Source organism: Grus americana, chromosome 1 (assembly GCF_028858705.1).
Source record: "Grus americana isolate bGruAme1 chromosome 1, bGruAme1.mat, whole genome shotgun sequence".
In the NCBI taxonomy this organism is placed as follows: domain Eukaryota; kingdom Metazoa; phylum Chordata; class Aves; order Gruiformes; family Gruidae; genus Grus; species Grus americana.
The window spans coordinates 39,155,358-39,169,064 of NC_072852.1; the positions used below are offsets into that span (position 1 = coordinate 39,155,358).

The 13,707-nt window shown below is 38.8% G+C and overlaps 1 protein-coding gene across 11 annotated transcripts in view; it reads right to left on the minus strand.

The window, feature by feature from the left end:
* GRIP1 (glutamate receptor interacting protein 1) overlaps positions 1-13,707 on the minus strand; it is a 328,500-nt gene that overhangs the window by 100,112 nt on the left and 214,681 nt on the right. For all 11 annotated transcript variants that reach the window (XM_054816101.1, XM_054816071.1, XM_054816125.1 and 8 more), the window contains exon 2: positions 10,061-10,141. In XM_054816101.1, coding sequence (XP_054672076.1) covers positions 10,061-10,141 — 81 coding nt within the window. The remainder of the gene's footprint in view (positions 1-10,060; positions 10,142-13,707) is intronic.

A 13,707-nucleotide genomic window follows, 5' to 3' on the forward strand; every position in this document is an offset into this window, starting at 1 on the left:
AACACGCCTGGATTTTTTCTGCCTACAGCATTGTGGGACATAGGACTTGTGAAAGACAGCAATGCCCTGCTGGGTCAGACTACCACTCCTTCTAATCCTGCTCCGTCTTGGAGAGGAAGAAAAGGAGGTCCTGTTTAGGGAGAGAATGAGAGTCTGCCCGTTTCGTCCAGTCCTGCCACAGTTCCCCAACATCCAGTACTGTCACATTAGAGGTTACCATACAATGCTCTTCAGTCTTTGCAGTATTTACCTATAAATTTCTTGCCAATTCATTTGTTCAATCCCTTCTGAATCCACTGATTCAGTCTGCATCCACGGGTTTACTGCTTACTCTCCCTCTCTGGTGATACTGGATCCAGGAAGATTGTCTCGACTGAATGATGCAATAATCAGTTTTTCTGTTGAATCCACATTTCTGCTCCAATACTGAACTGATAATAGTATTGATAAGAATGTCTGTATAGATTTCCACTCAAAGAAAATGATAGTGCCTAAAAATTTTTTAACATGTTTCCTCACTTCTGAACAGACTGGAAAACCCAAGCATCCTCATGGATCTTCTTCTCATGTAATTTCCAGACATCCCCCTTCCTCCCCCATGAAAACCCAGCCATGCTATCCTGTGTGGTTTTCAAGAGGCCAATATCAAGCTTTAGCTTCTCAGTTACCTAAACCAACAAAGAACCTCTGGTAGCTGCAATGGGCTGTTCTACTCCACAAGGGGCAAAGTCCAGTTTCACAAAAGAAGAGTTTTACAATTTCTTGTGGACAGCAGAGATTATTTGGATTGATGAGTCTTGTGTTCAGCCAGGAATGGACTGTGATCAGTTACACAATCACAGGGTTTACAGATCTGCCTGTGCTTGACACCTCTTGCCATGACCTTTAACGAGCATATGGCTTTCCTCCATCTTTCCAAACTCACCCAGACCGTCCAGCTTCTGTTTCCATACCTCTCAAGTCTACTCTCGAACATGTTTGTTTAGCTTTTCCTAGTTTCTCTCTCCTCACATGGCCTCTACAGCCTGCTCCCTCTTCTAACTGAAGCCTTTAGAGGAGAACAGATTTTTCAACAGACGTCACCAACACTTTGATTAAAATGAATGAAAGCAACCATCACAAGGATGCTTTCCCTTTGCAGGGTTCAGAGAGCATGCCAAAGTTGTGCAGGAAAACAACCAGGAGACGGGACTCCCAACCTCAGGAGATGCACTGATGCTTCCCAGCCTATTTTCAGGTCCCAGGTGCCATTGAGAAACCCCATGGTATCACAGGGAGAGCAAGGCAGGCACTAGGGACTTGGGCTTCAAACTAACAAAAATGGAGTACATGCACATGGATGCACTGCAAGTACATTTGCTGAATACAGAATGATTTGCCTGAAATTGCCATCTCTGCCCCAAAATGCACGTGTGCAAGGGCTAAATAGCTGAGACAGTTTTTTTAATGATGTTATAGATACTATGTGGGGTTTCGTCCTCCTCATACCACATACAGCTAAACTGATTTTGCTGGGAAAAACTGCAGCTGGAATAATTTAATACATTTTATTTAGAAGGGCTGAAGTCTGGTAAAATTACATGCAACTAAATCCAAATATCCATAAATGAAGGTGTTTGGTACCATGAGCAACAAATCCTACTGTTGGCTGTGAAGTGAAAATAGTTTAAAGATATCTAACTTTTCAGACCTCACATCAGCTGGACATTAGAAAAAGCACTGTGTTCCTCATGTACGGAATTGCTTTTAATGCCTTTTCTTCCTTTCTCATGGTAAAAGGAATAAAATTAGATTGTTCTCTATTCTAATCCTTTTCAGTATTGAAAAGTACTAGCATGGTAGCAGATCTGTAAAGAAAATTTATAAATAAATCATCAGCAATCTCATTTAGGTAAGAACTCAGTGGGCTTTTATCATTTTCTACAAGAGTCAAATTTCTTTGGGTTTATCTGTGTATGAAACATGTTTACATGAATGACATATGAAATCATATTTTGGTGGAAGGGAGGGAGGACAAGGAAGAAATCTTGCTTCTTTCAGTACTAAATATGTGAAAGCAAATTCAGGAATTTCCAGTGGTGATGGGAAGGAAAAGACATGTAGCTCTGCAGATGCTTCACAGACCATTTGATAAACCTCCAGCAGGTTAAACAAACACACAGAGAAGACTGTAAATGATATGGCAACTGCAGCCTCTCATCACACATGAAAATCAGCAAATGACTTTGCAGATATAATAAACACCTCAAGTGCAGAAAAGCTTACCAGCCTGCGATCTGCATTTCACAGGTCGAAACACTTGCTTCTGCTAGGAAATCACCCAAGATAGTTACCGTAATAACTGTGACTGCAGAGGTTACTGCTAATGGATTTCTAAATGCTAAAAATTTCTTCAGTGGCAAATCTGAGCATTCTGTGCTGATTTTTAAAAGTACACAGTAAAAGTAAGTGTCTATGAGACAAACACAAATTGAGGGAAAGTAATGGTTTTGTAGATGCGTACTTTAATTTCCTAACCTGGCTTTTACTTAGATATATTCATTATTTTCAGGTTTTACTTCTGCAATGAATTCTTTTTTTTCCACAATGAGACCTATGAAAAAGGTGGGGGGTGATTTTGTGACAGGTTTCCTCAAGCAAATCATGCTCTTAATCTGCAAAACCAGTTAGGCAGTGAAGACTATTTGATATTTTGGTAGGGAATGAAGGACTAGGTAGGACAGCACTGCACCCGTGAAATTGGAGTGCATACAAAATCTGAGGGAAGCTGAAGTTAAAGGCAAGGCACGTTTGTTTTGATGAGGCTGGAAAAGGTAACTGAGGTCTGCACAAGTTAAGCAACATTTCTTGAGAAGGTGGTTGCCCTGCAGCAATTGATGCAAAGAGGGCTGCTGAAGTTGGCAGCACTCGGTCAAGAAATAACAGGATTGTTTACATCTTCTGTGGTTTTACTTGATATGGGAATCTGAAGGAATTGGACCAAGCTAACTGCAAGCATGAGAACAGCTATTTTTGAACACACGCTGTTTTGCCAATGCCCTATTAATCACAGAGGAAAAGAAACCTCACTCTGGAGGTGTGTTTGCACATAGGCAAACATCTACCCGCCGGGGATGGATCATCCGTCATATTTGTCAGTCACTGCAAACTTGGCTCAGATGTTAACAGCTCAGCTACAATAAGAATAACCTGGGAGAGTCCTAAGCAATGTCATTTAATGAAACTTGTATCCTTGGATGACATCAGGAGTCTTTACCTTTTTTTTTTTATCCATGTGGATTTTTTTTCAATTCCTCCTATCTCTCTGTATTACTTTCTATATTTCTCCCTTATTTCTGAGATTATCTTGTAAAAGAAAAAAATGCACTCTATCTATTCTAGTGTTACACTATGCTGTACAGACCTTTTCCTCATTTAAATTGTAGCACAGCACACACAAATGTTAAATTCAGCTAATACAATTTTATATCGGCAACTCAAGTGCACCCTAACTGGATCACGTGTTCTGTCTCTAACTGTAATCTATACTGGATCTTTGAATTATATAGATATTCTAACTCTCAATTATTTTCTTATTTCTTCACAACTTTTGCTTGTTTTCCTATAACAATATATTTTTGTTTTCAGGATTAAACAGACATTTCTATGTTAAAAAAACCCCCAAAATCATAGTGAAGAAAGTAGAGTGGTCTTTAAAATTCTTCAGCTTCCAGCTGACCTACATTCACGTTCTTTAGTTGTGGGCAGTAGACAAACCCCTCAGGAAATCTGCATTTGAACATTTGCTGCACAGCAGGCTGTGGGTCAGGGAGGGGGAAAAAAAAGGTGTACTTTTGTGTTTTTGTAAACAGCTAAATAGCACCTGTATGTGTTCAGAGCCAAGGATTAGACGAAAACTGCCTTACTGCTTTCTACTGACATACACATTTTTTATTTAAACATTTCAGAGCCAGAAAATTCCCAGGACAATAATTATTGTTTTTATTACAATAATTTAGTATTTCCTGACTTCTCCTAGGAATATTTTGTGTCCTAAGCAATTACTGAGGACACTACATCATACAGTAATTATTTTTTTAGTACTGGCTCTGTAAATTTTATCCTCACAAGATATTAAGGTTCTTCGATTTGCATGTGCTCCCTTCTAGCTCAGTAGTTCAAAATTCAGTCCACCCTCAAATTATGTTTGTTTAACATTTCATTTTTGCATTAAAATTCTGTTACCAAACTCCCCCAAAACAAGGCTGCAAAACTGCTAATAACAGCGATACCAGAGCTTGAGCCACTGCAGAGGATGCGCTCAGGGCTGTACATTCATTCTGTGTTTTCCCTCCAGTTTGATGGCTCACTGTTTTTGAGATCAAACACTGTGCTGAAATAGGAAACCTGTATTATAGCATGCTTCAAAGAATCAGGTAGTGCGGAAAGAAAGTGCGGTATTCATCTATGTACAAAGGAACTGAAAAATCTGGTCACTTTAATTTCAGACTTCAAAGTCTTGACAATTTTTCTTCAGAGTAGAATGACCTATTTTAACAAGTGACCTGTTAATACATCCCTGCAACTACGTACAAAACTTGCAAATAACAAATAATAATAATAAAAAAAATTGATTGGAGAGAAAAACAGGCTCCCCATGGTGGAGAAAATGTCAAAGGAATGATTTATAACATCTAGGTTTGGTCTTTCTTGCTCTTCTCCATAAGAGTTGGCATGAACTCTCACCCCAAATACAATTTGCCCGTTGAGCAGACCAGGTGTCACGGTGGAGCAGGTGGTGGCTGGGATGAGACTTGGGAAGGCGATATGGCTCCCGTGGGTCCCAGGGACCTGCACAGCTGGAGAACAAGGGTGCTCTTACATGGGAGGTGGAACAACAGTGGATCAAAGACAACATGATGAGGGACAAGACTTCAAGGACCTTTTGCTAGGTGCGCTGAGCAGGGCAGAAAGCAGGCAGCTGTGTTATTCTTCTATCCCAGAGAATGGGAAATTTCCTCTGTTTGAGGAAATATTCCCACTGTCTCCTTGTTATTTGGTGCCAGTTTTTGAACAAGAATTTACTTAGGAGAGAGACAGCTACATGACTGCACTCCTCTTAGCTAAACTAAACCTCTGAATTCACAGATGATTCAAGTAGCTGCCCCAGACTACAGTTTGCATCATAGTTGTTTTGAGTCCTTGACCACTTCAGGTAATAAAACTTTACATTTCTAGAAGTCTCCCATAGTGCAGACGTCTGAATCAGTAGATGCAAGAAGTATGGGTTTTTTTTTTTAATTTAATGACAAACAGATTGGGTACAAATCAGCTTTTCCCTAAAAAAAAAAAAAGAAAAAAAAGAAAAAAAAAGACTTTTGACCCAACTAAAACTATTTGCAGAATTTAACTGAAACTTAGTAATGATTTCAGGCAACAAAAATCAAAAAACACTGACAAGCTGAAACATTTAAGTTCTTTAAAAACTGTGGGGTTTTGACTACTTATTTTAAATTTTTTTTTTAATAATAGTAACTTTTAAGATTCAGTAAAAAGTATGTACAGAATTGGACTAAAACCAGAATGAAACTTTAGTTGCAGATTTTATGACATCTTTTAATCAGTCTCAAATTTATGGTGTCTTTTTTGGTTTCATGGAGGAACTATTTTTATGCTTCTGTCAGGTCATTTCTTTCCCCTTCATCCCCCTAATTTTCAGTAAGTGAATTGAAAATAGACAAATAAATAAATGACATGAATAATTTGCACAGCATTAGTATCAACAGATTTCTCCTTGTTGTTAAAACAGATAAGAAGGCATGTCTGGGAAGCTTGGGAGCAGCTATTCAGCCTGTCCATGTTCAGGACAGCACTGAGAACATGCTTATCTTTAAGCGTATGTTAAAGTCTCCTTGATTTCAAAGTGCATCTTTAACAGTGTCATCAGCTCTTGACATCGTATCAGTACTGTTGGAATATTTTATGCCCTTTTTAAAGCTCCCACAGGAATAAGCAACCACAGGAATGACACCTTTGACTCAAGTGCTATTGAGCTAATGCTTCCCCTTGGCTAGGCAGCGCTTCAGACCCTTGGCAAGCCAGGAGGAAACCTCAGCCCAGGAACTCAATGGGAACTACAGCCATCTAACCCTAGGGATTCAAGAGGTTAGCTAACAAGTGAGTATCAAATATTTTATTTTTAACATTTTTAACCACATCTGTGATTCTAAGGGAAGGGTCTCACCCATGAATTTTGAAACACATTGCTTTCATTTACATGCCTAAGTATCATAGAATCACAGAGTCTTTAAGGTTGGAAAAGACCTCTAAGATCATCAAGTCCAACCATCGACCCAGCACCATGTCTACTAAACCATGTCCCGAAATGCCACGTCTACACGTTTTTTGAACACCTCCAGGGATGGTGACTCCACCACCTAAGTACTAGTCTGACAGTGATAGTTTCCTGGATGAGGCACAATACACACCCCTTTGCTTTCTGCAACCTACTACATGGGTAGAGTAGCAATAAGGTTTCATTATATACTGGTCGACAGTCTAAATTTACAACTTCAGGGGAGAAAATCTGTTTCTTTCTTACTTTGCAGGCTGCTTGTCATGCTGGCGTTACCTCAAGCCTCACTTTTATGTTAAGAAATTCTGACTGTAAAGCTAAATAATCTTTCAGTCATGTATATAACCATAAATAAACACCTACATATCTGCAAAATCAAGTCCAAGTTTCAAACGGCAATTATATTAATGCATATAATTTGAATTAACTATCATTTCAGTGATTCTGTAAATCCCTTTGAAAGGATCTGTTGCTTGTTGATTTTGCACCATGTGAAGACATGATAAATATGACATGTAGTCTCATCACATGAATAATGCATTCTGCATCTTAAGCAAGCAAGTTCTGCTCCAGAGAGATGCTTAATCCATTCCCTACTTCTGGGGATGAAAGGAATTAAACTCAGTGCACTGATTTCACAGTATGTGCTCATTTGACTTCAATTATAAAATGATTATTTCAACATTTTTTCCCTGTAAAGTAAACCAAGTCTGAGCTCCGTGTAACCTCTGTATAATTATATTACTTCTCTGTGCATTCAGTCATTGCTCATCAATAGTGCACTTTCAATACAGTTGCACACGGAAGGATAAAAAAAACCTCTTGGGGTTTACAGTTGGTATAGTAGTTTCAGGTCTCACAGCAACAAAAGCTCCTCTTTTTGATATCTGGCCAAAGGAAGGAGCACTAGAATCCTTTAAAGTGAATTTAAATGTCACGAGAAGGAACATTCACTGGGCACTGGGAGATGACACAATCCTACACTACACCGGAAGATTTACATCACGCATCCTGGATATTTATTTTCACCAGTATTTTCTCCACAGACTGTTCAAACCTGTGCAAAGCTCAGCATAAGATCATTTACCTTGCTAAAAACTAAACTTTTTCTCTTGGCCGATTCAATGGCCAGAGCATTCCTTGGGAATAGGACATCTGCTGTCCGTGTCTCAAGAATGACAGAGCATCAAGTGGATTAGACAGCTATACTGTCAAAGGCACAGCCATGCTCCAAGCTTGAAAAAACAGCACTTCAGGAATGTGATGTTTTATCAGGCATACCATCTGGGGGGAATAGAAATGAATGCTTTCCATACAGTCTATGCTGTCCATGTAAGGATGACTGACAGTAACTCCAGCTGACATCTCTCCATCCAGATCGAGAAGAATTTACCAGGTTCATTGCATCACTCCTTACCATTCAAAAGCTATTTGGAGCTGACCTACATACTGTCAGAAGTGCGATCCTGGCCCCAAGTAAAAGCAGCTGTACTACCTCCAGTCTCAAACTAGTTAATGCTACTAGTTAATACTACTAGTACACCTTCTACTGCCAAGCTGATCAGCTGGGATGTGGCTGCATCTGTGTCAAGACTAATCCATAATGTGGATAAGCTGCCCACAGACAAGTAAGAATAGATGCTATTTACAAGGTGCTAGCTTACATATGAAATGTGGAGTCAAATTTTCTCAGTGTCCAAGTGAGATAAATGTTTATGGGTTATTTTCAGAAATTTCAGTCAACTCCTAACTGTTCAAGTTACTTCTCAAAATAGTACTTAGTTTTACAAAGGTATTTATGTATCTAAACCCACATCATCCACTATGCTGGAATGTGAATTTGTCAGGGCGTGACGAAGTTTCAATTATTATTTTTTTAATATCCAACCAGCTAAATCTCATTTATCCTTTGGGCCTCCTAAGGTCTAGAGATGTAACAAAGCATTAAGATAAATGTCTTCACTATATTAAAAGCTGAAGAACATATATAAGCTTAGATCAGGTTTTTCAGAACACCTGAAATGAACAGAGTACCTCTCACCAAACATTTGCCAATATTATCTCTCTGAACAAACTGTGACTCATGCAGAGCACACAGGAAAGACTGCAATGCTCTCAAAAACTCTAGAATATACAGTAACATTAAAAAAAAATCAAAATAAATGGTCATCGGTCATGATGACTATTCAACACTTGAAATTCCTAATCTTATCTAATGCTCTAAAGAAAAATTGCACCGATTCAACTTTCATCAAGCCTTCTCTTTAAATAACACAACTGAAAATCATCAGGAGTTCTCAATATATCATGTGAAACCATGAACTTCAGCCTGTATCTGGATCTTAGAGTAAGTGTTTTATAAATACAGTAACCAAACCATAAATGACAATTGCTAAGTTCACAGTGAAAAAATTCAAAAGATTTTTTTTTAACAAAGGCAGCTACTTAGTATGTTAAATATTAGTGACCTTTGAGCTAAAGCATCACCTGAAGAAGTACCCACACAAAAGTCTTAATTCCCTCTGAAGAACAATGAATCTTGATTTGTATTGACTTGGAGAAAGAAACCTGGTTGGTGTTTGTATAATATAAGAGTTTCTCATAACAATAACTGCACACTGGACACTGTAGCTGTGTCATTTCACAGTGGTTGTGATTGTCATGATTCTACCATAAAAATAACAATCTTTAAATCACTAGGGTGTTTTCAACAGGCAAAAATGTTTATTATGAGCAACGGTGAATCATCCAGTGCGCGCTCTCTCTCACATATACAAACACGCACACAAAACATCCACAAAATATGTACTTTGGCCCTTCAGAAACACTATAGTTCCTGGGATGAGATCTGAGCCTGGCAGTGGTAAAGGTCTGAACTCCATCCCCTGCATCCACAGCCTTCCCTGTGGGATGTGTGACTTTGTTCAATTATATGGCCATGGAGTGCAGAGAATATTAACATTAGTCATTAGAAGGTGGGTGACATGACCCAAAGATTTCTATTGCAATACAACTTCCCTTCGAGTCAGAGGTTACTGTGCTTGAGGTGAGAATGGTAACATCAGTAAATCCGCCTGGGTGCAAACTTTGTCAGTGTTGATTTGTTTTCATTAAAAGATCTCTAAAATTTTACTTGAGGTGAAAATTCCTTTAGATTGCTGCATAATCTATATAAAACTTGCTTTTCATTGGCTTATTTTACAGATTTGTTCAAAATAATTAGAAGAGACACAAGTTTGAAGATCACATATTTTAACCATTGATCTAGTGGTCCAGCTTCGTGCGATGCGATGACAGAAAAGACAAGGATGGCATACGTGTGGCAGAAAATCACGTGAAGAGAACTCTGACAGAGTGTTGCTCTGCTAGATTTCTGAGCCTGTCTGATCAGCAGTGGAAAATATGAGCCAATCTCCCTATACCATTGAATGAGATATGAAGGAACAGATTTCACGGGGCCTGAAAATATGAGCCTCTGATGAAAAGGTTGTTGTGATCAACGTCTGAAATCTGCTGCACAAGACAGATACAGGGATGTTCTTCATAGCAAAAGCCTGAGGGAACCTAACTGTGGAAACTCCTTACAGCTCCCATGGAACCTGCCTTATAAAGTTACTCAGTAGTAACTGTAATTCATTTGCTTTTTATAACTAGTTGAATTTTGATTAGTATTACCTTGCTGTTCACAAACAAGTTAGGTGTTATAAAAAGCAAAGCAAATCTTACCTGGAATACTCTGTCTCCTCACAGACAGTGCTCCATCAGGTGGCTTTGCCTGGTTTGCAGACTTTGTGTAAGGACTCTCATCTAAACAGAAACAAGCAACACTTCCAGTTATTGTTAAATATGTTAAAAACAACATAATTTTTACCCCAATACTGTGTGAACTAGCAACGCAGAGCAGAAGAGCTGCTGTGAGCTAGATCAGGATGGGTATTTCCAAATGCTGACTCAATGGTCAACGTCATGTTTAGACTTGATGACAGGCTCTGAAAGGCAGAGCTGAAAAGGATGGGGTAAAACTCAAATTGGAGATAACACTCAGTTGATGACAGGCTTGACATACAAAGGTCTTTTTGGTTTTCACATAATCATAGAAACTTTCCTTTTTCTCATGTTAAGAAGCTTCACATGTCAAAGACTCCAGTGAGAGAGGTACCATCCCTGTTCAGGAGCAAAAAGCTTCCAGAAGCTTTTGAATATTCTGGCTGTAAAGATGCATTCCTTTTCCTTTGGGATCTGTCAGTGGGTGGTTCCTTTTCTGTCGTAACGATTGATTGGGGAAAACATCAGAAAGCTGTTGCCAAATAGGCCAGGCACATTTACGCCTAAAGAACGGCACTGTGACAGTCTGTGTCTAAATAGGAGGCTACGTGGAATACCTACTGATCAACCTCAGCGCATAAGAGACCACTAATGGTGGGATGAGCAGATGAGTCATCAATTAAAGGCAGCATTAGGCAGAAAGTGAGTCAATTCTACATCCGTCTTAAGAGCAGAACGATGGCAGGGAAAAAACCAACTATATTGTAGCTATAAAAAGAACAAGCTATAAGCTCAGGCAAGAAATGTGAATAAAAGAGAAGAACTAATATTATGCATTTTATTGCTACAATCAAAAGAAAGGAATCAGAAGAAATCAGGCTTCTGTCTTGCTTGTCCTTTAATTAAGTGCTCAAACACTTTAAAGTATTATCAAATCCTTCTATTTGCATATTTTCCTTCAGGTTGCAAAGGACCGATACGTTTAGAGCATGTGCATGAATACATGCTTAAATACAGATCAATGAGGAAAGGAATCAAAGACTACATTATCTGGTATAGCACCCTCAGATCAAGTAGAACCACACAAACATTTTCTGGAGAACCAGGTGGGTTTTTTTCAGCTGATACTCTTGACATAATAAGCCTTCTTTGCTGATTATACTATTTACATCTTGCAAACTCCAAAACTCCTTTAGAAACTTGCATTGAAGACAGCAGTCCATTTTTCTACAAGTAAAATAAGGGTTTGGTCAGCATAATTTAATTTAAAACCAGGTCTGAGAAAGAAGTGACTAGAAGAGTTTTAAGATGAGAACCTCTGCAGTGAACTCTGCTACTGTTAGGTGGATGCAGTAACAAAAAACACCCTAAGTAAATTTAAAAAAAAAGAGAAAGAAAAAGGCAAAATATTGTGTTATAGCCATGCACCCTGATTAAAATGCAGCAAGTAATGAAGAACATATATTGGGAAAATACAACAGCCAATGTAATTGTTTTTTCTACAGTAAAATGAACTCCCATTGCTTTAGGACTACATTGTTACAAGGAGAAAGATAACAGGCTTGAATATACTGTATGCTAGTACAAACTACAAGAAAATAGAGCTGTCAGCTACAGGAAATACAGAAGCATGAAAAAATATTAAGATAGATCCAGCTACACAATTTAAGAAAAAGGTAGACATGTGAAGCTTTATTCTTCCATTTGAGGAAAGTGGAAAAGCTAATATTATTGCTTATGCAGAATATACATCCCCTCATTAAAGAAAAAAAATTAAAGAGTGAACTAGAGCTTCTGAAGGAAGTAGGATTATCTTTTTTCTTTTATAGAAGAGGCACTGCTGAGCTCAAACTCAAGACAAGGCTCTCCAAACAGCCTTGCTAAACCATATCAACACCAAAAAAATACAGATTACCAATAACATGTGGCTTACATGTCCCATCCATTACTACTTATTTGCAGGTGCTGAACGTGACAGCAGACAGTGTGACACACATTTTTCTATTAAAAAGTGGGTAGGAAACACAATACAATTTCTCCGGAACTGATGCATGGTGATGACTTTTGGGCCCTATTTGAATGCATGCCCTACCTATCAATTTACAGACCAAAACAGCCTTCTCCTAGTCAGACTTATTACATACGAATTCTTTTCATCTGATTGCAGAGAGGGCAAAAAGAAAAGAATAATTTTCACAACGAGACCTTTTTCATGGAATCTCTGTCACTGAGCCAATGAGTAAATGAGCTACAATCTCATGCTGCAATAGGATTTTCCCAATATTGCACTCCACTGGGAGTACCTGTGGTTATCCTGGGTTCAGCATGAAGGACAAGCCTGCAAATCTTTCTGGTTAATGGTACCAATGAGGGGAGGGAGTGCACCTTCAAATTCCTTGCTAGGGAGTCTGAGCAAAAAATCTACTATTTTCTGCATAACAACTGGCAAACATGAAAGGTAACCGAGACTGCATACATGAGTAAGCTAGTATCATAATTTAAGCATATTAACATTGAAGACTTCTCAGGTATTTATATAGTTTAGGTATTATAGGCATGCAGTTGTGTTACATTTCTTAATCTGTCTACAGACTTTCGCAGCAAAAAAAAAAAAGAAGCCCCAAAAAGTTGTTTCATAAACATTTGAACCCCTATTAATGCAAAATATGCCCAATTATTATTGGGAAAGAACAGTGAGCCATTGTATTGTTAGTGGATTGGGAAGCTGTTCCCAGGACAGGAAGGAATTCTCTTTCAATGCCCACTTAACAGTAAAATCACACTGCAACATAACTAGAAATCAGTGTAAAGGACTCCCAGAAGCAAAGGAAAACAAATAAAACCGACTGGAGAAATAATGCTAACAGCCTTATTGAGATGCTTATTTGAGGCAGACAAGTAATACAAAGAGCAGACAGATGCAGAAATAGATGCCATCCTAAAGAACAAAGTAGAGAGACAAGGAAACCCTGATAGCCCTGAAATGTCAGACACCATTCATGCTGTCAAAAAAGGGAAACATCTGTTTGTACGTACTAGCAAAGTTGTATGTGTAGCCGCAAGAATTTATTACCAAATTATAATTTACTGATGTCCCCATCCACTCTATAGTCAGCAGAAAGGGTCTTAAACATGCAAAAATGTCTTAGAAGGGTTTGTTCAAATGTTGTGTATTACCAGCCTCCCCCTCTACAGCACAGATAGACTTCTTGGAGATGAAACCCAACCCAGCAAGCCAACACCCTGAAAAAGCAAAGGAGCAAAAGGGTATGAAGCATTCTCCATTGTGGGAGACAGTAACTCAGAATCAGGTAAAGTTGCAACGTATTGAAGAAGCCACACATACAAAGCAGAGGGAGAAACAGGCTAGATTCAGAAGCAGAAGTCTCACCTAGCTACACCAGTAATACTAATATATCATCAGCAGGGAGTGAGTCACAGTCCATAAAAAATACACAGGCCAAACTGTGCTGCCCCTGAGCATGCAACACCTTCACCTGGAACATGCAGTTGCAAACGCTGCCGCTTGGTCGCTTGGTGCACCAGCTCCTGCCCGCTTCTGGAGGAGTCGTACTGCAGGTGGCCACGTTCACTACAGCGGGATGAGC